The sequence below is a fragment of the Balaenoptera acutorostrata genome, chromosome 3 (assembly GCF_949987535.1).
Source record: "Balaenoptera acutorostrata chromosome 3, mBalAcu1.1, whole genome shotgun sequence".
In the NCBI taxonomy this organism is placed as follows: Eukaryota; Metazoa; Chordata; class Mammalia; order Artiodactyla; family Balaenopteridae; genus Balaenoptera; species Balaenoptera acutorostrata.
Window position 1 is genome coordinate 36,689,821 of NC_080066.1, and position 27,545 is coordinate 36,717,365.

At 49.6% G+C, this 27,545-nt stretch overlaps 2 protein-coding genes across 5 annotated transcripts in view; one reads left to right on the plus strand and one right to left on the minus strand.

Moving 5' to 3' along the window:
• Positions 1 to 2,444: 2,444 nt before the first annotated feature.
• HOMER2 (homer scaffold protein 2) overlaps positions 2,445 to 27,545 on the plus strand; it is a 96,752-nt gene continuing 71,651 nt past the window's right edge. For all 4 annotated transcript variants that reach the window (XM_057544192.1, XM_057544191.1, XM_057544193.1 and 1 more), the window contains exon 1: positions 2,445 to 2,629. In XM_057544192.1, the coding sequence (XP_057400175.1) occupies positions 2,625 to 2,629 (5 nt within the window). In that variant the 5' untranslated portion in view covers positions 2,445 to 2,624. The remainder of the gene's footprint in view (positions 2,630 to 27,545) is intronic.
• On the minus strand, positions 22,179 to 22,767 carry LOC103011221 (40S ribosomal protein S27-like). The gene is made up of 2 exons (XM_057544522.1): positions 22,756 to 22,767; positions 22,179 to 22,433 (listed from the first exon to the last, which is right to left on the minus strand). Exons 1-2 carry the CDS (start codon positions 22,765 to 22,767, stop codon positions 22,179 to 22,181), a joined length of 267 nt encoding a protein of 88 aa, XP_057400505.1.

The window sequence follows — 27,545 nt, forward strand, 5'->3', positions numbered from 1 at the left end:
CCTCAACCTCCAGCCAGCATGGAATCTCTCCCCTTGACTGCGGGCCTCTTGATAGGAGAGACTTCACCAATCATTTCCCTTGACAACTGGGGCCACGAAGACCAGGTTGATGGGAGATTTTCCACAGAAAAAGGGTGACTGTATTGGCTTCAATGGAGGGAGGAGGTACTGATAGGGAAATTAAGTGGTCTCTCTCTAGGGAAGATTCTAAGATAGTGGAATACTACTGACAAGGACCGGAAGCTTAGACAAGGCTCTGGGTGCCTGGGAAAGCTCCTGAGAGGCAGGACCCGACCTAGGCCTGGAGTTGGGGTTGAAGGAGAGGAGGCCACTCCCCACAGGGAGAGCAGCCCGAGATTGGAGGAAAAGAGGGGCATCCATTTCCAAATCTTGTCTGATCCACCGTTTCCTCTGCCTGTAGGGAAGTCTTTGCCCAGAGAGCGCCTTTAATCATGGAGGATTTAACCTCACCTGGGCTCACATCTCTAGCATTGCCCCGTTTTCCGCTGACTGTGTGAAGCAGCCCAAGTGATTCACCAGCCCCACCTGTTTGGCCTCACTACGTCTTCCCAAGGTAACTTGGGTGTGCCCTTTCCATCAGTGGAGAGAAAGGAAACTCCCATTCAGGGTTTGGGATACTACTTGGCCCAATGCACTGTGAATCCATCTTCTGGTACTTCTATTCCAGCTGAGCCTGCTTCTGCCATTCATCCGCCTTCTGCTGACTTCTCCCTTTGACACTGCTGGAAACCTGCACCCCTAACCAGCTTCACCTGTCCTTTGGAATTCAGCTTGTGATAAGTTTCCTCCAGGACCAAATGCTTATCCAGTCCTGGCTCTAAACAGACTTACCTGTGCTTACAGACCCTGGCCAATTCTGTGTATCTGTGGCCAGGCCTATTTGCTAATTCATTCATTCAACAAATATTTATGGAGGACTTTCAGGTACAGTTCTAGGCACTGGAGAGACAATGATGGGCAAAAAGATATGGCTTCACAGAGTGTGCAGATGTGCCTGGGAGACATACTAAATAATTTCACAAATATAAATTACAAACAATAATTTCAATGAAGAAAAAGTACAGGAGTTCACAGTCTTGTCTGGGGCATTAGGTAAAGGTTCCACAAGGAAGTGACAGTTTAACTGAGATCTGAAAATGAGTAGGAAAGGACTAGGCAAAGGGGCTGGGGTGTCAGAGACAAGAGAGGACAAACTCTTCCCAGACTGACAGAATAGCATGGGCTGATGGGAGGATGGCCGGCTGGAGTGCAGAAAGCAAGGGGAGAGAATAAGAGGAGAAAAGGCTGGAGAGGGCAATGGGTTTACAATGCGGCAGGGCCTTATAGCCATGTTCAGTATCTTGTCTTCATCCCAAGGACGGTGGGAAGGAAACCACTGGAGCATTTTAAGAAGAGTGGTATGATCTGATTTGTAATTGAGAAAATTACTCACAGGGAGTCACTAGCCACATGAAGAGACGCTGAGGGTTAGCAGGTAAAGTTGTGGTCCCAGGAGACATGAGGGTAGGGTTGGGGTGGTGGCCCTGCTCAATATACTTGTTCCTTGACTTTTTTACTGTCCTGAGTAAAAAAAAAATCCTGCCCAGGCTCATGTGGGCAGTATGTTCTCAGCAGAAAATGGTCCTGCAAAAGGCCCAGAGGGGGGATGAAGATTAGGTTAGTTCCAGTGCCGGCCTTTAGTAGGGGATCCGGACCTGATACGTGGAAAGGAGATTAAGAGACTGCCCTTCTTTAAGTACCACTTTTGCCATCTCCATTTCCCTTGCTCTAAGCCGAGTTGATTAAGCCCCCATCCCATCTTTACCCAGGGAAGAGCCCAGAACACCTGCTGCGGGTGTAGGATCCTCCCTGCCCCGCTGGCTTCCAGAATTTCATGGTGGGGGTACCCTGAGCCACCCACCTGGCGGTGGACGGCAAGATGTAAGGGGGCTATAAGGAGGGACATAGCCGTGCCCATCACAGATTCTGAAGACCTTGAGCTCAGACCTGAATGTGTGACCTTGGGCAAATCACTTCCTCTCCTGGGGCCTCGTTCCAGCATCTGCAAACTAAGGGTCGCCCCAAGTCCCCTCCAGCTGCGAGCGGGACTCTCAATCCCGCAGGCTGGATGCTTGCTCGCGGCACTGCGCCAAGACCCCGGGTGGGCGTGGGGCGGGGGCGCGCCAATGTCGAATCTCAAAGGGAAGGGGGGTGCTCAGGAGGCGGGTGGCGACCGCGGGGCGGCGCCGGGGGGACGCCGCACACACGGCCGCGCCCCCCGCCCCTCGGCTGCGCGCCGGGCCCCGGGGGCCAAGAGGTTACGTAAGGAGCCGGGCGGCGGGAGTGGGGCGGGGCGGATACCGCCCGAGCGCGGCCGCCCAGCCCCCGGCGACCAAGACCCCGCCCGCCCGCCCGCTCGCGCCTGGTGGCGGTGGCGGTGGCGGCGGCGGCGGCGGCGGCGGCGGCGGCGGCGGCAGGCGCGCAGCCCCGCGGAATGGAGCGGCGCCGGGGCTGAGCCGGGCGCGCACGGGCTGCCGCATGTGCCGCGCGGGGAGCGGCTGCAGAGCGGGCGGAGAGCGAACACGAGAGGCCCCGTCGGAGCGGCAGCCGGAGCAGCGCCGGAGATGGGGTGAGTGAGACCGCGCCGCGCGCGCCCCGCGCGCAGCCCCAGAGGGGCTGCGGGGCCGCGGCTCGCGTCCCCCGGGCTCGGAGCCCCGAGAGCGAGCCGGCCCCTACACCCCGCGCCGGGACCCTGGAGCCAGCGAGCAGTCGGCTCCTGAGAGCCTGAGACCGCCTGACTCCGCGCCCTCCGCCCCGGCGCGCGGACACCGGGCAGGGGCACCCTGGCCTGGGCGCGGACTTTCAGCTCCGCGCCCGTGGCCTTTCCCCTCCCAGGCAGCCCGGGCGCGGGCGCGGGGGCGCCGGGCGGGGACAGGCACCCTGGCCGGCCTCCGTGCTTCGGCCATTCCGTGGTCCCCTCGCTCCGGGCGCGATCAACTCCAGGGCCTGTGTTTTGGAGTCTAAGAAGCAATTAGTCTTTCTGCACGATTGGGTTTATTACAAACAAAATGAAAATCGAAGTTTTCCTGGAAAGGGAACACACCAAATAATAATAATCCCCAGTGTAGTAATAGTGGACTTTGAGTCTGCTTTGAGATGACTGAGGATTTGTAGGTAAGGCTTCAGTCTTTGAAACAACTGAGTTGATGCTCAGGAGAGAAGTTGAAGTACTCTGTCGAAGTGACTAATGCTTCTGAGTATATAAAGTAATTTAAAAAGCAGAATTGATTTCTCCTTGGCGTCTCTCTGAGCAGTAGGCGCTGTGAATCAGGGAGCCGCTGTGCTAATAACAAAATTAACTCCTTACATCTACTCACCTGATGTGAGCCCATATTGATGATGTGCTGTGCACACTCAGGGAACGGTTGCTATTCCCATTGTACAGATAAGGAAACTGAGGCCTGAAGTGGTGGGGTGATTTCTCCCAGGTTGGGCAGGCAGCTGATGAGTGTTTGTAGAAGGACGCTGAGCGCATCGGCAGAGGGGAAGCCACAGCCTGACTGTGGGCTTGGGAGTTGGGGGTGGGTAAGTGAGCCAGAGTTCCTGAGTCTCTGTGTCCCCTGCTGCTGAGCTTAGTGGCCTTCAAACAGCACTTCTCAAGACCCAGAGACTTCTGCTGGGTGGGTCTAGAGAGCTTGCTTTCCTGTATGGGATTGGTGAGGAGTGGAAAGGGGAAGGATTGTCCTGGTGGCCAGACCCAGCTCTCATGGGTCAGTGGCTTTGTTGCACCTTACTCCTTACTTTACTCCAGGTAAGTTTCTGGAGTCATTTTACCCAGTGAATTTTATCTATGTGGTCTGTAAAGTGTTTGGAGGAAACAGAGGGAGGCCAAGAGGAATTTTGAGAAGGGAAGTGTGAGAACTCAAGACCAACATGAGCAGGTCAGTGGGGACAGAGAGGGGCCAGGAGATTTGCTTAAGACATTGGTGCGGATCCAGATTTCACACATACAGAAGGTGTGAGTGATTGTACCAGAGGCACCCTGGCTGGGAAACAGTTTTTCTGTAACATTTAGTTTTTCTGTAACATTTCCAGTGACCTCTTGGTCAGCGATGAAAGGGCTGCTCTTTGTGCAGTGGGAAGCTTTGAGGCTCTCAGATTTCATACTTTTAAAAAAAAATGTATGGGAAGAAGGAGTTGGCAAATGTAGGTCTCAAGATGGAAGATAAAAGGGATCTGGGTAATTTTAACACTCTCTCTCCCCCCTGCCCCCAGCCAACACAAAACCAACCCAACACGCTTGCATGATCAAAAACAAATATTTAAGCTCTGTGGTTGAGATCAAATAGTTCTGTGGAAATGAAAATGTTTACTCATAAAAGCTTAAAGAAAATGTCAGAAAATAATTTTTGTTTGTAGAGAAGCAGGGAGGAGTAGCTTGGAGATTTTGTTTAAACATTGAATATGCCTTTCATGTAATTTTAACATCATCTGATAAGTGTCTATTACTCACTTCTTGTAGGTAACAGTTGGTTTGTAACTCCTACCTACTTCTGCCATTTTTAATATATCCACCTCTTCTATAATTTATGTGAACGTACAAACCATGGCTGTAAGTTGAGATGGAGCTAAGGGCTGGGTAAGCAGTTCAGACAGAGGAGGGTGGAGGGAGCCATTTTAACCGAAAATAGAACCAATGTCATCCTTTCCGAGAGTTGAGTAGGATGGAGGGGGATGAACCAAGAAAGGGCAGCCAGTAGAAAATCTTGCTGTGATCCTACAGCTTTGTCATGGCTCTACTGTCTAGACATGACCAAGATTTAAGGGAAAAATACAAAAAAAACCCTGAGTTTATCTCTTCCCCACTTAAGATGCTTTTCCTCATTCAGATGTTCACTGCTATTTCCTGCTTCTCTTCTGAGAAGTATTTTGCATTAAGTGTGTGGTTTCCCCACTAAGTTTGTGTTCTCACTCCCCAAGGAAGCTGCTTCATACCTTCTCCCCTTCTCAGACCTCTCTCTCCTCCCCATGCACACCTTGCCTCCCTTTTCATTGACAAAATAGAGCCACAGTCCAAGGAAAAGCCTCATCTTTCTGCCCTGCTACAGTCCCGTGTGCAGCTGCTCCTGTGTTTTCCTTCCCACCTGTTGTCCTACCAGAGGCTCACCCCTCCTGGTGGACCATTCATCCCATCCCCGTTCACCTTGTCAGGGAACATTTCTTGTTCTCTCAGCTTCCTCTCTCTCCAGGGTCTTTCCCATCAGTGCACAAACATGCTTTAGTTCAGTGCTGTCCAGTAGAACTTTCCACACTGATGGAAACATTCTGTATCTGCGTGGTGCAATACCGCCACCACCAGCCACATATGGCTCTGGGGCACTTGAAATGTGGCTAGTGCGATTGAGGACCTGATTTTTAATTCAAGTTTAATAGCCACAAGCGGCTAGTGGCCGCCATATTGGACAGCACAGCTTTAGTGTCTCTCGTTTTACATCCCTGTCCTTCTTCTCTTCCACTTCTTTGCTCCCCTTCACCTGAAAACATCTCAAAAGAGATGTCCAAACCCACTGTCTCCATTCATTTCCTTCACCTACCATTGGTTAGCCCTTCACAGTGTACAGTCTGGCTTCTGTCCCCACCTCTTCACCAGAACTGCTGGGTCACTGATGACCTTGTCCTTGTCTTCCTCCCCTTCTCAGCAGCGTTCCTCCCCCATGGCCACTCCCTCCTCCTTCCCACCACACTCTCCTGGGTTTCCTCTTCCCTTCCTGATGGCTCCTCTTCAGTCTCGCTGCTGGTTGCTCCTCTTTCTGACCTCAGTGTGATGGGGTTGTTTAGGAACTTGTCCTGGTTCCTTTTCGCTGTCAACACTCTCTTCCTAGGTAATGTTATCCCATCCCAACCCAATCCCCCCATGGCTTTTTTTAATTTTTATTTTTAATAAATTTATTTATTTATTTATTTTTGGCTGCATTGGGTCTTCGTTGCTGCGCGCAGGCTTCCTCTAGCTGTGGCGAGCAGGGGCTACTTTTCGTTGCGGTGCGCTGGCTTCTCGTTGCGGTGGCTTCTCTTGTTGCGGAGCACGGGCTCTAGGCGCTCGGGCTTCAGCAGTTGTGGCACACGGGCTCAGTAGTTGTGGCTCGCGGGCTCTAGAGTGCAGGCTCAGTAGTTGTGGTGCACGGGCTTAGTTGCTCTGCAGCATGTGGGATTTTCCCAGACCAGGGATCGAACCAGTGTCCCCTGCATTGACAGGTGGATTCTTAACCACTGCGCCACCAGGGAAGTGCCCCCATGGCTTTAAATACTATCTATATGCTGGTGACTCCCATGTTTGTACTTCTAACACAGCCCTTTCTCAGGGCTTCCTGCTCTTGTCCACGCATGGAGCTCTTGATATTCCTTCCAGATCTCTCCTTCCCTCTTTCTTCCCCATCCCAGTCCATGGGCCCACCATCCACCCACTTGTAAGAGTCGTCCTTGATTCTTCTCTCCCTTACCCCTGACATCCAGGCTGTCAGTGGGTCCCAGGGGTTCTACTTATGGGATATTATCTGGGGTGCATTCTCCTCTCCCTAGAATCATAGCTCCTACTCTAGTCCTGGCCACTGTAGCCTCCTTCCTGGACTAACTTCCTAACAGTCCCCCCAGCTTCCACTCTGGGGTGTCTCCAGTCCATTCTCCACATGGGAGCCCGAGTGATCGGCTTTTCAATCAGGTCACATCACTCTTTTCCTTAAACACCCTCCAGCTGACAGGCAGCTGGCTTGTGCCCCGCCTTCCCAGCCACTCTGGCCATCCCCCACTGCCTTCTGCTAACACTGGCCTCCTTTCTTTTCTTGCCCTGCCTGGGGGGTCTTTGAACCTGCTCTTCCCTGTGCGTGGAACGTTCTTGCCCTGACTCTGCAAATACCTTCCTCCTTCTCATCCTTGGCATTTTGACATCAGAATCTCCTGCTCAGGGAACTTTCCTGACCACCCCTGTTACATGCTGACAGTAACCATACTTTTTGTTCCCACAATTGCTCACCACAGCACACCTGCTGTCGTTTGGGTTCTACCTACTTGTTTATCATCTGCCTTCCCCAATAGCGTCCTGAGAGGATAGGGTCTTCTGTTTTTCACCAGTGAATCCCAACAGCTAGCACAGTGTCTAGCACCTAATAGGCCCCCAATAAACTTTTTGATTGAGTTAATGCTTGAATGTGGTGGGCAGCCTTGCTTGGATGCTGGCTTGGAAGTTGTGATGAGTTTTGGATTACCTTTTATATAGCACGCTAAATTGAGAGTTGCAAGGGCCAAGAGAGAAAGAAATCACATTTGGATGCAGTTTTCTTTTAATGCTAAAGCAAGCCATTTAGCTTTTATTGTGACTTCGGTTAATTTTCAGGCTGTCGGCTCTCACCCGAGCATTGGGGTTGTAAATTACCCTTTTACCCGCCTGCAGAAGGCTAATAGAAAAGCCATCTTGTCTGCTGTTGTGACTTGTGGATGATTTTGTCAGTGTTTACAAACAAGATCTACTGTATTTCTGTCTGGCTTCAGTTTACACTCATTTGTTTTGTTCAGCCAAGATTATGTTGCAATGTAACAATCTTGGTTATCTAACACTGTGGGCCTTCTTTTGGTAATCTATACCGATTAGCTTTCTTCTGATGACCATTCCTTCTCCTTTCATTTTCCACTCCCTCTGAATCACACCTAATTACATAGTTCCTACAAATTACAGACTTTACTTTGGGGTTTGTGTTGACTAAAATAGATAACAGTCTCTCAGATATATTGAGGAAACTTGTCTTCTCTTGGTCCTGTTGTGGGGTTTTTTGTTTTGTTTTTTAATTTATTTTTGGCTGTGCAGCGTGGCTTTGGGATCTTAGTTCCCCTACCGGGACCATGGCAGTGGAATGCGTAGTCCTAACCCCTGGACCACCAGGGAAGTCCCCTGTTGTGGGTATTTTAAGCTTTCTGAGGTTCACTCAGTCTCTTCATCTGTAAGGCAATTGGAGAGTCTACTGGGGATCCGGGATGAGCTACTAGTTAGTTCCTGCCCTTGTGGAGTTTTGAGGAAGAGGAAATAAGCCACATATACAAGTACCAGCTTTCTGTGTGAGTTTCAACAAACTATTGTAATCCATAGGGTGTCAGAGGAACTATCTGGGGAACTTAGGAAAGATACCCCAGTGCACTATGGAGAGAGAGACCTTTAGCATGTAGGATCACCCTCATTATTTAGAAGCCCTTAGCATCACCCTGAGTGTCAGAGATGGAAAAATACACAGTACTTGGCATGGGGTAGACACTAAGTAGATATGTACTGAATGAATGAGTGAATAGGAATAAATGAATACTCACTTTGGGTTGACTTTCACTTTGGGAAGATGCCATCATTCTTGTTGGAAACAGTCCTGAAACAACTGGCCTTGAAGGTTTTAGAATGGAATTGAGGGCACATTTGCTGCTTGTGCACAGTCCCCTGAAGGAAGACCCCGAGCAGAGCAGGTGGTTTGCTTTTGTCTGATGGACTCAATGATTTGTGTAAATTACTAGGTTTCTTTTCTGTAATGGCTCCTGGGGAACTTAAGAGACAGATGTGTGGTCCCCCTTAGCAAATTTATCAGACCTCATCCTTTACCTTTATTCCTCATTCAGTTGTATGGCCCTGCCCTTGTTTTACCTTCACCCTTTTTCATCTACCACTTCTTTTTTTTAACAAAATGTAAATAGCTTTGCTTTTTTCTAATTATAAAAATGTTACATGTTCATACTAAAAAATAACAGCATAAAGGAGGAAGTGAAAATTACTTGTCATCCCACATTGCAGGGATAACCTCCATCAGCAATCGTATGTCTGTCTTTGCAGACTTTTCCATGTATTGGAATATATGTCTCCGTGTCTAGATCTCTGTCTACATAAAACAAGTATATTTTTATCTAAATGGAATCATATCATACATCTGTTTTGTAACATAAGTTTTTCAACCTGAAATACCTTGAATGGACATCTTTCCATGCCAATCACTCTAAATATACATCATCATTTAAATCCAAACCTACTTGGATTTGTCATTTTGCCGAATTTTATACATCTTTGCAAACCTGCTTAAGTCCTTTCTAGAACAAGGCAGGGTATAATTTAAAAAATAAAAACGACATTTTGATAATCTTTTAAAGCAGTTGTTTGCTTTAAATGAATTACTGAAGGAAAGAAATGGTAGAGGAAACCAGGATCACAATTAACGTTGGGTAATTTGTGGTGACTGTGTAATTTTGAGTGAGTCACTGCTCCTTAGTGAATCTTGGTAAGAACACTAAGGATTCGTCGTTGTTGCTAAGGGTGTTGGTGGACCAGGACCCAGCTGCTCAAACTGTTTCTGCTTGTTTGGAAATATCAGGGCAGAGTAATTCTGCTTTAAGACCTGGAGGAGAAGGCTCTCTACAAGCAGAAAGCACCCGTGCCCACCGCTTTGCCCCTTCTGCTGCAAAGCCCTTTGTCTGGTGGGCATCAGGCCCCTCCTGCAGAGAGGCTTCCCTTGGCGAAGGGATTGGCAGGGACATACATACATACAGGAGGGACGGTTCAGTCCCCGCTTCAGTTGTCAGGCAATTAAAAAAAAAACACCTGGGTAAATCCTGTGATATGTTACTCAGCCAGCATTGGCGTCTAAAACCTTTGGAGAAAGACTTCCTTTTGGCATATGGAGTGGGGATGGGATCTCCTTTTCCCTTTGAAAAGAAAAACTTCCTTCACCTTTGTCAGACGAAAGTGAACAGCAGCCCCCAAACAGATTTACAATAGAGAAAAAGCATTTTTCAGAATATTAGAACTCTCAGGTGTACCAGGTCCTGACCTTGTGGATCTTGAGGGTTAGACTTTGTTTTTTTTTCTAGCATGAAAATAAATTAAGCAAAAAGCAGCCTCGAGAGGAATTGGGGCAAAGAGCTTCTAATCTGCATGGGTTTGGAGACGCTGGTCCCCAAGCCCCGTGTGTTCTGTGTCTACACTTACAGGTATTGCTCACGCAGGCTGCCCCCGAGTCGTATTTATAGGCTTGGAGGCACGCGCTGGCAGCAGGAGCCGGTGTCCTAGCGGGTGTGCGTTGTGTGGGAACAGTGTCAGGTTGGAAACCTCTGCTGAATGTACGATGAAGCCTCCAGAAGTTCTGCCGCCGGGTGCTGTTAGTCATATGGTATCATTCTGGTAGAATTTATTTAAATTATATTTCAAATTAGCTTGTTAGAATAAAAATACGCGTGTGGGGAACACATTTAGACATTTGTCAACGACTAGAGATTTTTTTCTTTTTAAACAATTTTATTCACAAGCCTGGTTGATTGTCTTCGTCTTCTTCTTCTTCTGAGGAATTGGGGACCATGGCGCCCCCTCACCCCATGCAGAAAAGCTTAGGATGAGGCATCGCCACCAGCCAAAGCAGTTAGCTTGAGAGCTGTGCAGTAAGAGACCCTTTAGTACCCAGGTGCCTCCCAGCCGAGTTGAGGCTGAGTCCCAGCTACCAGAGGGGCTCTGACGGTCCCTCTTTTGTTGCCTTGTCCTGGGCAGATCTTGGTCCAGATCACCAGTGAGGGGCAGAACCGCCCAGCCAGCCCTTTGTCCTCCTTCCTCCCTTTGTGCTCTGGGGGAAATCTTGTCTGTGGGTTATGGGGTAGGGGTTGTCCATAGGGATCCAATTAATGAGGAATATTGTAGACCCTGCTGCCCAGGCATTGGATCCCTTTTGGGATTTTTAATTGGGAAAGCTTTTAATTGGGGTTGTTCAGATAAATGGAGAACAGGAGAGTTGTTTGTCCCGGGGGTGGGGTGGGTGATGGAGAAAAGGTCCTCCTGGGGAAGAGGAATGGAGCCTGTTTCTGGAGGCTCCAAAAGGCAGGAAAAGGAGCTCCCGGTGGAGGCGGCATCGAGGCTGATTTCAGGTCATGGGTCTGAGGATGAGCTCTCTAACCCCTCCGAGTGGACTGAAGATAAAACTGACTGTCTCAGCAAGATGAGTCACGGAAGGCCACCTGTCAGGAGGGCTCAGGGGGGCTCAGTACAGACCCCAGCCCCCCTGGTTGGCTGTGTGAGCTTGGACAAGTCATTTTCTCTAAGCTTCACTGTCTTCAGCTGTTAAAGGACGGAGACGATTAATGAGAAAAATGTGTGTAAAGCACTTAGCACAACGTCTCACACATAAATATTTCATCAGTGGTGGCCAACTTCACCGTGATCATCATGATCATTTCTGTTTTGGGTAGGAGGTTGGCAGGTGTACTCCTCAAGGTACTCCTGAGGTACCTTCTGGAGTACATGGTTGGGAATGGTCCATTCTTCATCTTTAATCCTCTTGGGCGCTCCCCGAGTCCTCAGCTGCTGGCCCGTCCTGAGTACTGCCAAGGTTGGTTCCTTGTCATTGGGTGACCCAGAGAATATGCGGTTTGCCTTCTGAAGCTCTCGTTCATATCACTAAGCCTCTCCAGTCCTGTGGGTGGAGGAATGTTACCAGCCAGTGGACAAGGAAGGTTAGGAAGCTGACCCACCCATCCCAACAAGAAAGCCAGTCTACCAACCAGTTGCTTTCATGGGGAGGTGCAAGTGTGGACAAAAAAACCAAGGAGTTCTCCCCATTGTGGGCATCAGACTAGGGATTTGTGTTGCTGGTTAGGGAACCCTTCATTGTATATTCATTCTCTTATTCCTTCAAGGAATCGTGGCCATCTACCTTGTGTCAGGCACTGTTGTAGGTGCTGGGAACAAACACAATGATGAACATCCATGGTCCCATGATGCTTGCAGTCTAGTGGGGAGGTGGACATCAACCAAACATTACCTAGTGGACTAACATGGGAGGGATATGGGACCAGGGGCCATGTGGACTAGACAGTAGTTGGTTTCAGAGGCTCATATCTCTGATTCCCACCCACTTATATGGATCTGAACTCCTTTCTCATCACCCTTCATCTGTTCATCAGCTCCTGTAGCTTTCTTTTTTATAATTTAAGAAAAATTTTTTAATTAATTAATTAATTTTATTTTTGGCTGCATTGGGTCTTTGTAGCTGTGCGTGGGCTTTCTATAGTTGCAGCGAGTGGGGGCTACTCTTCGTTGCAGTGCATGAGCTTTTCATTGAAGTGGCTTCTCTTGTTGCAGAGCACGGGCTCTAGGCACGCGGGCTTCAGTAGTTGTGGCTTGCAGGCTCTAGAGCACAGGCTCAGTAGTTGTGGCACACAGGCTTAGTTGCTCTGCGGCATGTGGGATCTTCCCGACCAGGGCTCGAACCTGTGTCCCCTGCATTTGCAGGCGGGTTCTTAACCACTGCGCCACCAGAGAAGCCCACTCTGTAGCTTTCTTGACTCTTTGACCAATGGCCATCCCCTAGCTCTTGAGCACCTTCTCTGGGCCAGGCTCCAGGAGGACAGAGGTTGTTAGAACAGGGTCCCTGCCCTCCTGAGGCAGATGGATGGTGGGCAGCTAATTAGGGCAATGAGATAAGCCCTTGTATTGAAATATGGACAAGGATGAAATGCTTAACTCTGCAAGAAGTTAGACAAGGCTTCTCGAAGGAGATGACCTTGGAACTGAGTCTTGAAGGATGAGTAGGAGTTTCCCAGGCAGACAGAAAGGCAGAGCAAGGCGAAGCATTTAGATGGAGAGAGCTTCCTATAGGAGGCAGTGGAGTATGGAGGTCAAGGACAGAAACCTTGTACTCAGGCCTGGCTTGGCCATTCGCTGGCTGTATGACTTGGAGCAAGATACTGACCTTCTTTGACCTTCAGTTTCCTCATCTGTGAAATGGGAATGATAATAGTACCAACGTCATAGTGTGGTTGTGAGGATTAAATGAAATACACATTGTGATGTGCGTTAGCTCTTAGTAGTGGGCAGGGAGGTGAGAAAGAATGTGAAGTACATGGTGAGTGTGGAGAAGGGGTCAGGAAGATATAGACATGAAGGAAAGGCCTTTGTGCCAAGTGGTTGGGTCTTCATCCTGTGGGTGGCAGGGAGCCAGCCATGGGTGAGGCTGGAGGTGGGGGGAGCAGTTAGTCTTGGTACCAGAGAATGAGGCCTGACCCCCAGGGCAGTGGCAGGCAGAGGGCTCAGAGAGGAAGAGGTGACTTGGGGTAGGAGGCAGAAACATGCTGTATCCCATGGAATTGGACTTCAGTCTATACATAATGAGGGAACACTTCCAGTTTTGAAGAGAAGAATGTTACTTGCGTTAGGAAAATTATTCCAGAGATGGTAATGAAGGGTTGCATAGAAAGTTAAGAGATTAGAGGAAAGAGACCTCATAGGAACTAGCCACAGTCCAGGCAAGAAATGTTGAGAGCAGAAAGCAGATATGGCAGAGACTTATGTAATGTAAACCTTGCCCTGTTCTGTTCTAGATCTGAGGCAGCTTCTAGGAATGTACATAATACAATAAAATAGAAACATATATGTAAGACACCTTGCTGGAGGTGAGAGGTAGAAAGCCTGAACGTCTTTCCTATAGAGTCGCTAAGTTAGGACACAAATTAAACTATTATTTAATGAGAACTTAGTGGGTTGGAGTTACCATGCAGAGTGTGTCTATATAATATCTCATTTAATTCTCACAACAACCCTCACTTTCATAGTTGGAGACACTGGGCTTGAGAGATTAGTAATCTGTTCAAGCTCCCAGCCAGGATGTGGCAGAGTTGGAAACCAAGTTCAAGCCTGTTTGAGAGCAGAATCCATGTTCTTAAGATGCACTTTCTGGAGGCCAGAGACGCCCTGAGAGTCACGTGGGAGGTGGACCCACGGCTCTTGATTGTTGAAATGAGAGAAAGGGAGAGGCAGAGTTGCCAGCAATTCGGATATTTCTAGACTGTATGGCTGAGTGGATGGTGGTGCCATTAACCAAGATTGGGAACACAAGAGGGGGTGCAGTTTTGGGGCGGGAATTGATGAGAGTTTAGTCTGGGGTGATTATGGTGAATTTCCACTTGTAGTGGGTCATATGGAGTGGCCTCTATCAGTAGAAATTCAGCTCTAGCACTTAGCAATTAGGATAGAATCAGAGGTACAGATTTGAGAGCCATCACCTCTGAGATGGATTTGATCAGCCAAGGAGAGAGTGGGTCAAGAAGGGGAAGATGGAACTCTGGGAAAGGATGACAGTTGAAGAGAAGGAAAAGAAGCCAGTGGGTGAGTCTTAGAGGTGATGACATTGGAGGAAGGCTGGAGGAGAGAGGTGTCGCGGAAGCCAGGGGAGAGGAGGCTGAAAAGGGAGGTGTACTCAACAGGAGTGAAGACCTCAGAAAGCTGGGTGGGGACCCAAGGTGCATGCTGCTAAATACCACTGTGAGGGTGGGAGTGTTAGGGCACTGATGGATTTTAAGAGCAGCTTCAGCCAAGTGTGAAGGCATAAATCCATCTGCAGTGATTTAAGGAGTGAGCGTGTGGTAGGGGAATAGAGAAGTCTGGCTGAAGATGAAGGTGAGTTTGAGGGTGAGTCAGGGTAGAAGGAAGACTGATTTTTATTTCATAAGTTGAGCATGTTGGAAGTCTGAGGGGGAAAGGAAAGGAGGAGGTTGAAGGCATTAGAGAAAGATGAGAGGCAGTGAGGTTGGCACAGTGAGGTTGGAGGCAGGAGGGAACTAGAACAAGAGCTTTCAGCTGGGAGGGTCATCCTTAGAGACCAGGCAAGGTGCAGGTATGGAGGCATTTTGAGGCTGTGGTGGAAAGGGGAATGAGGGAGCTGGGTCTACTGGCTTTTTTTTTTTTTTTTTTAATTTTATTTATTTTTGGCTGCGTTGGGTCTTCGTTGCTGTGCACGGGCTTTCTCTAGTTGCGGCGAGTAGGGGCTACTCTTCGTTGCGGTGCGCGGGCTTCTCATTGCGGTGGCTTCTCTTGCTGCAGAGCACGGGCTCTAGGCGCGCGGGCTTCAGTAGTTGTGGCATGTGGGCTCAGTAGTTGTGGCACACGGGCTCTAGAGCGTGTGGGCTTCACTAGTTGCGGTGCAAGGGCTTAGTTGCTCCACGGCATGTGGGATCTTCCCGGACCAGGGCTTGAACCCATGTCCCCTGCCTTGGCAAGCGGATTCTTAACCACTGCGCCACCAGGGAAGTCCCAACTGGCTTTTCCTTCTCAGTGTGAGCTAAGGAATTGATCTGAGAACCAGGCGGTAGATCGGGAAGAGAGGAAATGCTTTGGTACAGCTGGTTGTTGGGGGTGGGGCAGGGAGTTAGCTGGGGCAAATACAGATTTGTGAGCAACCTGAGGGACTAGTTGGAGATTCAGGAATGTGAGTTTGCAAAGGTGCCAGTCACCACAGCTAGACTACTTGCCAACATCCAAGAGACCTGGGGGTAGGAGCAGAGGCAAGCAGTCCCAGACCCAGATGATGGGCAGTCAGAGACGGCCACCCTGGTTGGATTCCAGGAGCTTTGCTGTCCGCAGCTGTCGGGGATGCCGCGTGGGAGGAGGGGAGAGCCTGCTTCATCCCCATCAGTCCCCTTTTTGCTTTCGCGTCTCTGAGTAGCCAGTCACTGTTCTGTTGTTAATAATTCTTCCAGACCTTTTCTAAAAAATGCATTAAAGTTCTTGCCAGCGTGACCTCTTTGAGTAATGAGATCTGTAAGTTTATTAACCTCTGTGAGAAGTGGATTTCCTTGCTCCATGGGAGCAGATAATCTCTTGGAGGGAATGAACATTAATGTGGTGACCCGGAGGGTCAGCTCGACACCTGAGGGCAGAGGCAGGGTGGGGATGGCTTATCTGTGCCCTCTGCCCCACCATCTGATGTAGGGCGTGTCCCATGGAAGATGGACTGAGTGCTTCTGCACAGCGCTGTCTCCTTGACCTCACTCTTGAGTCTTGCAGTGGCCCAAAGCTGAGATGGTAAGAAAAACCAGACCATAACAAAACCTCATTTCTTTTGATGAGTCTGATTCTCTAAGTATGAGAAGGGGAAGGGAGGGCATGGGAACACTGGGTCTTATGCAGACAAGAATATCTAGACTATGGGTCAATTCACAGGGCGCCCAGCTAAGTAGAAATGATTCATGACTTCATCTTCTTTAGTTTGACGTTTCAAGCCTGCTCTAACCTAGCCTGACCTACCTGTCTTCTGTGTACCTGAATACTTGGCCCATGCCCCTCTGTATTGTTTATCACATAAAACATTTGATTATAAGACAATGGGTTTTTTTGTTTGTTTGTTTGTTTTTGGCTGCGCCTTGTGGCATGCGGGATCTTAGTTCCCTGACCAGGGATCGCACCTGCGCCCCCTGCATTGGAAGCACAGAGTCTTAACTACTGGACCGCCAGGGAAGTCCCTATAATACAATGTTATATCAACATAATATCATAATCTGCTTCCCCCCAACCCTTGCCAATTGGACCAGCACAGTCCAATAGAAATATGAAGGCCACATATGTAATTTTACATGTTCTATTGTCCATTTAAAAAAAAGGCAAAAGAAACAGGTGAAATAAATTTTAATGTATTTTAAACACATATATCCAAAATATTATCATTTTAACATTTAATGATTTAAATCAGACATGGTTCCTCTTATTCCCATGGAATTTACATTCTAGTGAGGGAGACAGATTCTGCCTGTCTCTGCCTACTCCCAGCCCTCGCCTCCCCCCAACAACAACAAAAAAACCTCTTAAAAGCATCCACAAATAAAGTAACTGCAAGTCATGCTCAGTGCCATGAGAGAGAGAAGCAAGGGCTGAGACTGACTTTAGAATGTATGTTTATGAGCTGCCTCTGAAGAGGTGACATTTAAGCTGCTATACATCACGTGAAGAACAGGAGCAGCCCATTCTAGGTGGAGGAGCAGGTGTGAAGACCCAGCGTGGGAAGGAGCTGCCCAGAATGTTTGAGAAATTGAAATCAGACCTGTGGGGCTGGCTGGCAGCAAGTGAGGGGAGGGCGCCCAGTCTGAGGTTGGAGAGAAGTAGGAAGGGATGAAGGTGGATGGGACCTCATAGGCTGTGGCATGGCCTATGGTTTTTATTTGAGATGCCATGAGATTGGATAAGACTGAAGGTTTTTTAAAAATTTATTTTTTGGCCACGCTGCGTGGTGTGTGGGATCTTAGTTCCCCGACCAGGGATCGCATCTGCACCCACTGTATTGGAAGCACGGAATCTCAACCACTGGACTGCCAGGGAAGTCCAAGACTGAAGGGTTTTAATAGGCCTGCCACACGGCCCTTCCTAATTTTTAAGAAGACTTCTCTGGTGCTCTGTGGAGAATGGATGGAAGAGGACGAGCCCTGAGCAAGAAGAAGTGACAGGGTTCCTGGGTTCCAGTTCAAAGAGGATGCTGGCTGAGCCTAAGGTTGCAGAGGGGAGGGAGTGAAGTGGGCAGATTCCACAGATGGTTTGGAGAACTTTCAGAGGGATTGGATATGGGGTAAGGATACGGGAGAGGGAGGAAATAAAGAGGACCCATTTGGTTTGGGGGTTAAGCAAATAGTAGGTGTAGGGAAGCCTACAGGAGGAGCAGGTTAGGTGTGGAGTGGGTGAGTCAAGGTCAAGTAACTGCATCATGTTAAGCCAGAGGTGGTGAGTGGAGCTGGGGAGAAGGCAGTGGATTGTATGCAGCTTGGGCTCAGCGGAGGTCAGACTGGAGGTAGATTGCGTGAGGTCACGATGGATCGGGAGGGTGGGCAGAGGGGGAGAGGGCTCAGGAACACCCACTGTCGAGGGGCCGGTAGAAGAGGAGGAGCCAGCAAGGAAGACAGAGGAGGAGCCCCCGGGGAGGGAGGAGGAACTGGGGCCGTGTCTCCAGGAGGAGGGCTTGGGCGTCAGTGTCAAGCGCTGCTGAGAAGTGGCCTGGGACTGGGTGGCATGGTGGCCGCTGGTGGCCCTGACCTCAGCCCAGTCAGTGACGAGGTGGGGCCGGACACCAGGTGGGCTGGAAGTTGAATGGGAGGCTGGAACAGGGGTTGCGTGGGGGATGCGTGGACCACTTTTTCAAGAAGTTGACTGTTTAGGGAGCAGAGGAATAAGACAACATGAGAGGCTGTGGGTAAAGGGAGAAGGTATTTAAGATAGGAGAACTCCAGCATGCGTGATGATGGCAGGAATGCTGCCCAAGAGAAGCGGGGTGACAGAGCAGCCCAGGCCTTGAGAAGATGACAGACATGGGGTTCAGGGCATCAGGGGAAGAATTGTCCCTTGGAGCAGGGAGAGGGAGGCACCCTCTCCTGGAAAGGAGGGAAGGAGGCCACAGTGGGAGCAGATAGAGGCAGGTCTGGGTGGGGTGGAAGACGCATGAGTTCCAGTCCAAGCCTCCTGTTTTCTCCATGATGTTTGAGACAGGGTCATCAGCTCACAGCAGGGGGGAGGGGCTTCCCTGGTGGTGCAGTGGTTAAGAATCCACCTGCCAATGCAGGGGATGTGGGTTCAAGCCCTGGTCTGGGAAGATCCCACCTGCCGCGGAGCAACTAAGCCCGTGTGCCACAACTACTGAGCCTGCGCTCTAGAGCCCGCGAGCCACAACTGCTGAAGCCCGCGCGCCTAGAGCCCGTGCTCTGCAACAAGAGAAGCCACTGCAATGAGTAGCCTCTGCTCGCCGCAACTAGAGAAAGCCCGCGTGCAGCAACGAAGACCCAACGCAGCCAAAATAAATAAATATAAATAAATTTATTTAAAAAAAAAAAGGGTGGAGGACCGGGTGTGGGAAGTTTGAGAAGAAGAAAAAGGTGTGAAATTGGGAGCAGGTGGTAAGCCTCCCAGAGAAACCCAGGCTTTGTGGGCCATTGCAGAGCGACAGTTTGAGGTCTGAGAACATGCCTTTAAAGTGAAACATGTCCACCCAATTTTGTGATGTTGCCCGGTTGCTTGGATGTGGGCACGGGAGGCGGATGGCAGGACGCATCAGGCTGAGAGGCAGGGTATTCCCACGGGGTTGGGAACAGTGATAGCCCGTGGGAAGGGTATGGGCCATTCAAGGAAGGAAGGGAAGTCACTGAAGGGCATGGGGAAGAAGGCATTGGACTGGCGGAGGTCAAGGGGCTGAGTCCAGGGTGCTGGGGGCTATCCGCGTGGATGGTGGTGGTGACAGGAGGTGGCTGGAAGAAGCAGCTGGGCTCGGAGCTGAAGCCCCCGATCAATCACCGGAAACACCTGGAGGCTGGTGAGGGTGGGGAGGGGAGGCAGGTGGCTGGAATGGCCTCGCCTTCAGGGGCTCAGAGAGAGCCACGTGCTCGGGGGGCCACAAGGACACCAATTGCCCGTCTCCCCTTGTGTTCTGCTTTTGTGGGAGGCGAGAGGAACAGACGGGCTGTGCGTGGTGTGTAGAGTGCTATCCTCAGGGACCAGCCTAGTGTCTGTTAAGGCATGAAGGTGAAGGGAATATTCTGGCTGGACAGCTGGCGCCCGCTGATTTCAAGGACCTCAGTGAGGCCACAGAGGATTTGAGAATGTAGGGAGGAGCGAAGGACTGGCTCTGATTTGGGGATGAACAGAGCAGGGAGGACCGGGAGGCTGGATGATGCTGGGTGACTCAGAGGGTGTGGCCTCCTGGCTCTCCCCGAGGTAAAGGGGTGGGAAGTGGGGCAGATCTTCCCGAGCATGTGAAAGACTTGGGTATTTTGAGTTGATGGTGAGTTCCATGTGAGTCCGCCCAGGTGGTGTGGTTGTCTAGAAGGCTGGCTAAAACTTTGAAGACCTCAGTCGAAGTATGAAAATAGCTATAATAGAGGTGATGGGTCTGCTTCACTCTGCATCTAGAATGTTGTATTTGGTTCTGGGTGTCAGAGTTCATCCAATTTAGGAGGGAGAGCAGAGCAGGAGGGGTCTGGCCACATGTTTCCTGAGGATGATTTGAAGGAAGTTTTCTTAAAATGAAGTCCCTATATGCAGTTCAGGGGTCTGTGAACACCCCTCCCCACAAACTGTATGGAGTGTTGTATATGTGCATGTGCTTTTCTAGGGAGGATGGCCATAGTTTTTTGTGTTTTTTTGCCATAGTTTTTTATCAGATTTTCAAAGGGGTCCTTGACTCAAAAAGAGATAAGAACCACTTGTTTAAAGGGTTTGGGCATGTTCAGCTTAGAGAGGGGAGAACATGGGCCAAGAGGTAGGGGGAGGAGAGAGCTGTTTCCATGTAGGTGAGCACTGCCATTTGGAGGAGGGGGATTTGCTCTTGTGGACACGTCTGGGGGAACTCCGACCAGTGGGGGGGGAGGCACAGGCAGCCGGGTGGGTGTCTGAGGGAGCCTGAGGGCACCTGTTACAGGTTGGGTATATACACAGGGCAGGGACAGAAGGAGGTGGCCTGTGACGGCTGCAAAAGCTTTGTCCAAACCTTCTTGTTCTGAGGAGCACACAACTCTGGGCATTGCCAGGTTTTCCTCATCCTCAGGAAGACCGTGTTGTGGGCTGAGCTTTGCTGGGAGAGATGAACCCCCTGCAGGTGCTCAGGTATGCGGCTCTGGGGTGCAGAGGCCCCCTGGAAACCTGCCTGCCTTTTTGGAGACAGTGCATTAACTGTCCTTTTAGGGAGTGGGCCCTCCACCCGTCCTGGGGCCTCAGGTGACCCATCTGTGGTGTGGGGACGTGTTCCTTGGGCATTGCCTTGGGGTGTGCCTAGCCCCTCCCCATGTCTCATCCGGGGCTGTGAGCCCACCTCTGTGGGCCCTCAGGTGCCCACCTCGATGGCCTGTGGCATCTCTTCCAGGATGTGGAGTTGGGTGAGACGAGCACTGAATTGGACCTGGGGTTGAGCAGAGCTTGCTGTCTTAGGGGGGCCCCGTACCTCCCTGCAACCAGCGTGTTCCCAAGCAATAGCTGGGCTCCTACCTGACTTTGGCACCAACAGAATCTGATCCGCTAAATTTGAAAGTGACTCCCATGGGACAAAACTGATGATTAATCGAGCTTGGCCTTTGTCAGGGCTTCCTCCCTTTTTTTTCTTCTCTGTTTTTTTTGTTTGTTTTTTTTTTAAAGCAGGCATGTTTCACCAAGGATGGAATATTCTGGAAAATTGGAATTGGACTCCCACAACCCGATTGAAAGCCATATCCCTTACTTCAAGGGAGGGAGCTAAAAAAGAGCCACTCCTTGTCTTCTCCCGTGAATTTTAAATATTCTGAAAGCTTTGCCCACAAAGGAAACAATGCCTTATTCCCTAAATAATTAAGTAGAGTACACCGAGCATGGCAGTGTGGCCCAGACCTGGTCATACTGTACCTCTGGGAGCCTCTCAGGGGGAGAGCTTGGCTGGGTGCCCGAGGAGGTTCTCCTCGTAGAGAAAGGGATGCAGCTTCAAACAGCTGCCTTGCAAGCAGCCGGCAAAATTGGCACAGCCCTGGAAATGTCACGAAAGCGGCTGAAGGTGTCATGTGATATAATGCAAGTTTTCCCCTGAGAGGCTGCATCCATCAGCTGTTTGTATCAGCCCAGTGAATTCTTAGTTGGTCTTATTTGTCCCTTCACTGCCACGTGACTGCGCACGTGAGACAACCATGGCCTCGGGCCACATCTGCATCCTCCCAACCACTGTAGTATTGGCACTGGTTTCTACATGTACTTGGTGGAGATTTCTGGAGACTCTGCAGGGAAGAGGAGGCTACTTTGTCTTCTGGCAGATGACCCTTCCCTCATGAGCCATGGTGGCATCTCAGAACTGGCTGATTATTTCCCAGCTATCTTCCTGTTCTGTACTTACACAGGTTCTTTATCTGTGAGGCCACAGAATGGTGTGCTGGACAGACATAGGTCATGCCAGACGGTCATTGTGGTGTCTTACTTGGATTCTGTAGAAGATTGAGTTCTGCCAGGAGGAAGGGAAGTAATATTTGTTGATTATCTATAGGCATTATTTCATTTAAGCTTCATGTTTTATGGATAAGGAAATGAGTTCAGAGAGGTTAAGTTACTTGTTTAACGTCACACAGCCAGGACTCTGAGTGGGCTGGTGGTTATATACGTTGTATGACTCTGAGACTTTTACAGTTCCATGACAAAAACAATCTTTGTTTCAAAAGTACTTGAGGTTTAAAAGAAAAGAGGTGTGTTTAAGGAAGCTCTGTTAGCACACCTTCCAAAGGGCAGGGGATATAAGCAGGTATTTAGTCTGATGTGAACCCATGGCTGTTCATGCAGCTGAGTTTTCTTTTTCTTTCCTTTTTTTTTTTTTTAAATCCAAAATGTGTTTACTGGGATGGTTTCCCATTCATCTTGATTCAGGGTGCTTTTAGTGCTGCCTCTGTCTGAAGGAGCATCCTCCAGTAAGCCTTGCTTTTCCTCCTGTAGGCTGGCAGAGGACAGTAGAGCAGCCAACGCACAAAACTGTTTGTGCATGGCTAAAGACGGTGGTGATTTTATAGCATCCTGGGCATTTCACATCCATGAAATAGGAATTGGGGCTCTGCACCAGGCGCTTCTTCTTGTGTTTCCTCTTCTCCTCCTCTGGAGAGGGATGAAGGAGATCCTTTGCAAGAGGTGTGTTCTCGTGGGGACGTCATCACCACCGGAACGCAGCTGAGTTTTCTACACATTTTGCCCTGAATCTCCCGAACCCAATCCTTGGTCTTCCTTTTCTCATCCTTCTCTCTTCCAGTTTCTTTCTTCTCAGATTTCAGTAGAGGTTCTCAGAATGACTTAATTCTTAAGTCTTCTTGAGTTCTATGTTGCAATCACATCTATTAAGACAATGTTCAGATCATGTAGTAGGCATCTGAGTCCCCAATAAGTAAACCTGTTAGTCTGGGTCTATGTCGGATGAGTTATATTGATATTAATCTTGACACAGAGCAGGGTGGTAAGCTCACCAAAGCCCACATTGCTCTCACCTGCTTTTTGGCTGTGAATCAGGATCTTGCCCACACTTGCCAGGGGTTCAAGCTTTAGCTGATTGCCTGCATTGTTTGTCTGAAAGATGCACGAGAACATTTTTCCCCCAGGTGTCCTGGCAGCTTTGCTGTAGCTGGGCCTCTCCTGGCTGTAATAGAAGGAGCTGCCTGTCAGGAACCAGAGCTGGAAGGTGCTTGAGTGATGTGATTTTCAGGACTGGTTTCCCTGTCAGCACTTTATCTCCACAAAAGGGGGTGGTTTTCAAGCCCCTCCATCCTAGGTGAGAGGTCAGACTAAGTCTGAAGTAGTGAAATTTGGTTCTGTTTGTGCATCTTACAAAAATTGTTTGGTTTATTTATATGTTTTTTTTCCTAGAGCAAATCTCTTACCCACGAATGGCTAAACTAACCTAGTGAGACATGAGTGCAGCTTGAAGAGGAAGTCACAGACTGAAATTATGATCTGAAACCTAGATAGGATCTCGTTAAGTGTCTTTTGCTGGGAGGAAGTTCATGGTTGAGGGTCTTCTAGGTAATCTGTTTTTAGAATGCACTTTTTCAGGTAGCCTCTGAAACTATTCTTGGTAACAGGTAAAATGAATTTCCCCCACATCCATGGGATCAAATATTTGCATGGCAGCAGCAGAAAGCACTGTTTATGCTCAGATCTCCGTGTCTATGGGCTTCTGATGCTTCATGCTTGGGTTTTTCAGAATCAACAGCTTTATTTAGGTCACCTGTATTCAGGTGGCAGCCCGAGGGAAGAGAGCTGCATCCAAGCAGGCTGGGTGGACACTTGCAAGCAGCAGGTTAGCCCAACAATGCAGTTCTTCAATATGAGCTTTGCTCCTCCATTCCCTCAGTTAAGTAATATTTACTGAGTACTTCCAGGGGTGACTAAGATGGATTTGGCCTCTGTCCTTGTAGAGCTTACAGTATAGCAGGGGAGATGGATATTGAATAATTACAAAAGTAAAATTCATTCATTCAACAAGTGTTTGTTGAGTATCTGGTATACCAGGTGCTGCACGTGGTGAACCAGACAAGAATCCCTGCCTTTGTGACACTTATATTCGAACGAGTCACACGATAAATCACACTATAACAAATAAGTAAATTTTATGGCATATTAGAGGTGATAAATGCCATGAGCAGTAGAGCAGGTAAAGGTGATTGGGAGTAGGAACCGGGCGGGGTGGGTGAGTGGGTGCCAGTTGCAGAGAGTGGGATGCATGGAATGAAGATGATAGATGGGTTTGGAGTTATTGATAAATCACAGGTTTTGACAGGGAGTTGGAGAGGCTGAGGGAGGTTCAAGCAGTTAGGAGGCCAGTTGGAAGGATCATGTATGTGTGGGTCAAAATGACTGAGAATCAGGACAGGAGTCGTGTAGGAGAGAGGGCCTGTGATCCTGAAATCATCAAGAAACGAGGGGGAGTGACACGGGGCTGGTGGTTGACAGCAGCAGTGAGGGGTAGAGGATGACAGAGTCTGATGACAAGAGACTGAAGACAGGGGACTTTGAGGGAGGAGGGAAGTGGTGGTGAGGAGCCTGGTCATCCAGCTGTGCTCTGCAGGAGAGGTACAGGGTGTCGCGAGGGCAGATGGTAGGGGTGTCTGGCCTGGAAGGGAGAGGCTGGGGAAGCCTTCTGTGATAATTTATAATAAATATATATTTGGTCTTCGTCTTGTTCCTGGCACAGAGCTCCTCAAACCCTTGGAATTTCCTGTGAAGAGAGCCTTAAAGGCGTCTTGTTATGTTAATGAGGTGACTTGGAAAGCACCTGAGGATGGGGTGGGGGATCCAACCACATGATTAGAGGGTTGGAACTTTCAGCCACCCTCCCCCACCTCTGGGGAGGGGAGAGGGACTGGAGGTTGAATCAATCGCCAATGATGTCATCAATCATGCCTCTGTAACGAAACCTCCATAAAAACCCAAAAGGGCAGGGTTCAGAGAGCTTCCAGGTTGGTGAACACGAGGGCATTTGGGGCGTGTGGCACTCAGAGGGAGCAGGGACATTCTGAGTCCTTTTTCTATACCTTGCTCTATGTGTCTCTTCCATCTGGCTGTTCCTGAGTTATATCCTTTCATAATAAACCAGTGATCTAGTGAGTAAAATGTTTCTCTGAATTCTGTGAACTGCTCTAGCAAATGAATCAAACTGTTGAGACCTTGAATCTGTCGCCAGCTGGTGAGAAGCACAGGTGGTAACTGGACTTGTGATTGACATACGAAGTGGGGGCGGGAGGGGCTCTTGTGGGACTGAACCTGTGACCTGTGGGATCTGACCCTCTCTTCAGGTGGATGGTGTCAGAATTGAGTTGGATTGTAGGACACCCAGCTGGTGTCTCAGAGAGTTGCTTGGGGAAAACCCACACATTGGAATTGGGTGGAGGGACTTCCCTGGCGGTCCAGTGGTTAAGACTTCACCTTCCAGTGCGAGAGTGCGGGTTCCATCCCCGGTTGGGGAGCTAAGATCCCACGTGCCGCGTGGCCAAAAAACCAGAACATAAAAAAAAAAGAAGCAATATTGTAACAAATTCAATAAAGACTTTAAAAATGGTCCACATAAAAAAAAAAAATCTTTAAAAAAATTAAAAAAAAAAGAAACTGGATGCAGAATCTTAGCTTCCCAGAGGAAGTGCTGTTTGAGAGGGTGGTGGGTGGGTAGATGTGGTCCAGAAAAGGTCAATAGGGAGCACGAACTCTGTAATGGTCAGGAGGAGGCCTGCCTCACAAACCAGGGGTGAGTGTGGACAAGGAGCTGGAGAGAAAAGGGCGTTTCCTGAGTTAGTTGTTTAGTGCTGCAGTAGGAGGAGACCTGTTTGGGTGACAGGTGGCTGCACAGAGACCCAGGTGGGCCAGATGGAGATTCTCTGTGGCCACCCAGGAGGCCAGCTGTTGACGCACCAGGTGGGCCAGCTGCTGCCTGCTGCCCCATCTTACTGCCTGGTGGGTGGTTCATCAACATGGTCCAGACAGGCCCCAGGGGCACCTTTAGGAGTTGTGAGCCTTTGGGCAGGAACCTGAAGGTTTGGGGAACTCAGGAGGTATTTTCTGGGTTTTCTCCTGACTGTGGAGACTTTGGGAAGGACTGTGGGGTTGCTGCTGGTGAGCAGGATTTGGATTTCTGCATCATTCCTTAAGGCCTGGGATGACAGCCTTGGTGAGAGATGGATAAGGATGAACCTGTTTGCCCAGAGACCCGCTGAGGTCCTCAGGAGGGCTTCTGCCTGAACATGGTGGCAGGGGAGGCGGCCTGGGGAGGAGGGTCAGGGAACACAGGTGTGGGGCCTCATGGAACAAGTGGGAAGGGAGCCTGAGGGGTGTGTTGGGTTTAGGTGACCCAGGTGACTCCCGCCTGATAACTTTGTGTGCCCTTGGGTGCATTACTTAATCTTTTCCCCCTGTTTTCCTCTGTAAAATGAAGACACAGACACTGATTCTCAAGGTTGTTGGGAAAATGAGGTGAGCTATGTATGTCAGCGCCCAGCACGATGCCAGACACCGACAGATGATCAATACATGCCAGGACCTCTAGGAAATACCTTTTCCAAGGTACTGCCAAGATCTGGTGAGTGGATCTTAGCATTGCTGTAGGACATGGAAAGGCATTTCCTATTTAAAAACCAGATGCCTTAGGAGAGGCACACGAATTGCGCTGCAGATGTGAATGTGCATGGAAACCCGTGAATTTGAGGATGGAAGCTTGACGCAGAGCACTTGGAGGAGATGAAAAGAAAGTGGGGAGAAGTCTACACACAGGCCATCTGGGCCTTTGGAGGGGACGGGCAGTGTGTCCTTGGTATATGGGAAGGAGCATGGGCTGTTCTGGGCACACGTAGGCCCCAACTGTCTGGACACCTGCTAGCTGCCTGGGTCTGCTAAAAGTCGAGGGTCAGACCTTTTCCAAAAGGGAGAAGAACCTGTAGAAAATCCAGTATGATAAATAGCCCCCATCTGATTCATCATAACCAGAGCACAGTGTGATAGGAAAACATGTCATTCTTCTAATAGTCACTTATTTCTGTCTACTGAAGGCTTACCAATGCTCTGTACATTTCCTTCCAAACCTAACGAAGTGTAAATGGAACTTGACTGACCGTTTGCTCGGACACTTTTGTTCTCTCTGTGCACCCTTCTCTCTCACCCCTTTGTTTTTTTTGTTTTGTTTTGTTTTTTGGCTGCGCCATGCAGCTTGCAGGATCTTAGTTCCCCGACCAGGGATGGACCCTGGGCCACGGCAGTGAGAGTGCCGAATCTTAACCCCTGGACTGCCAGGGAATTCCCTCACCACTTTGTTAAGACATGTTTTCTGGGTGCCAGGCTCTGGCTGTGACATGGCACATAAAACGTAGTCCTGGCCCTTGAGCTCACCCCAGTAGAGCTGTGCTTTCAGGCCAGGCAGAGTGCGTGGGAAAGGTCATTTGTGCAGCACCTGGGGTAAAGGGAGGAGTTGCCGGTGGAAGCCATAAGCTGGACCTCCAGCTGTCCTGTTGCAGCCTGGAGCTGAGAGGGTCAATATATCTCTGCATGCCTCTGTGTGTGTATGTGTGCATGCACATGTGTATGTGTGCTTGTGTGTATGTGTGCCTGGAAGGAAAACATTACCTAGCAGTTCTGCTGTAGAGAGGGGTTCCCACTGCTGTCAAACAAAGGTCTGCTTGTTTGCCCTGTGGAATTTCACAGGGTCACACCAGCCAGGGGCTAGTCCCTCTGGGCCCTCTGTGACTTGGGTTCACTCGAAGCTCTGGCCACAACTTCA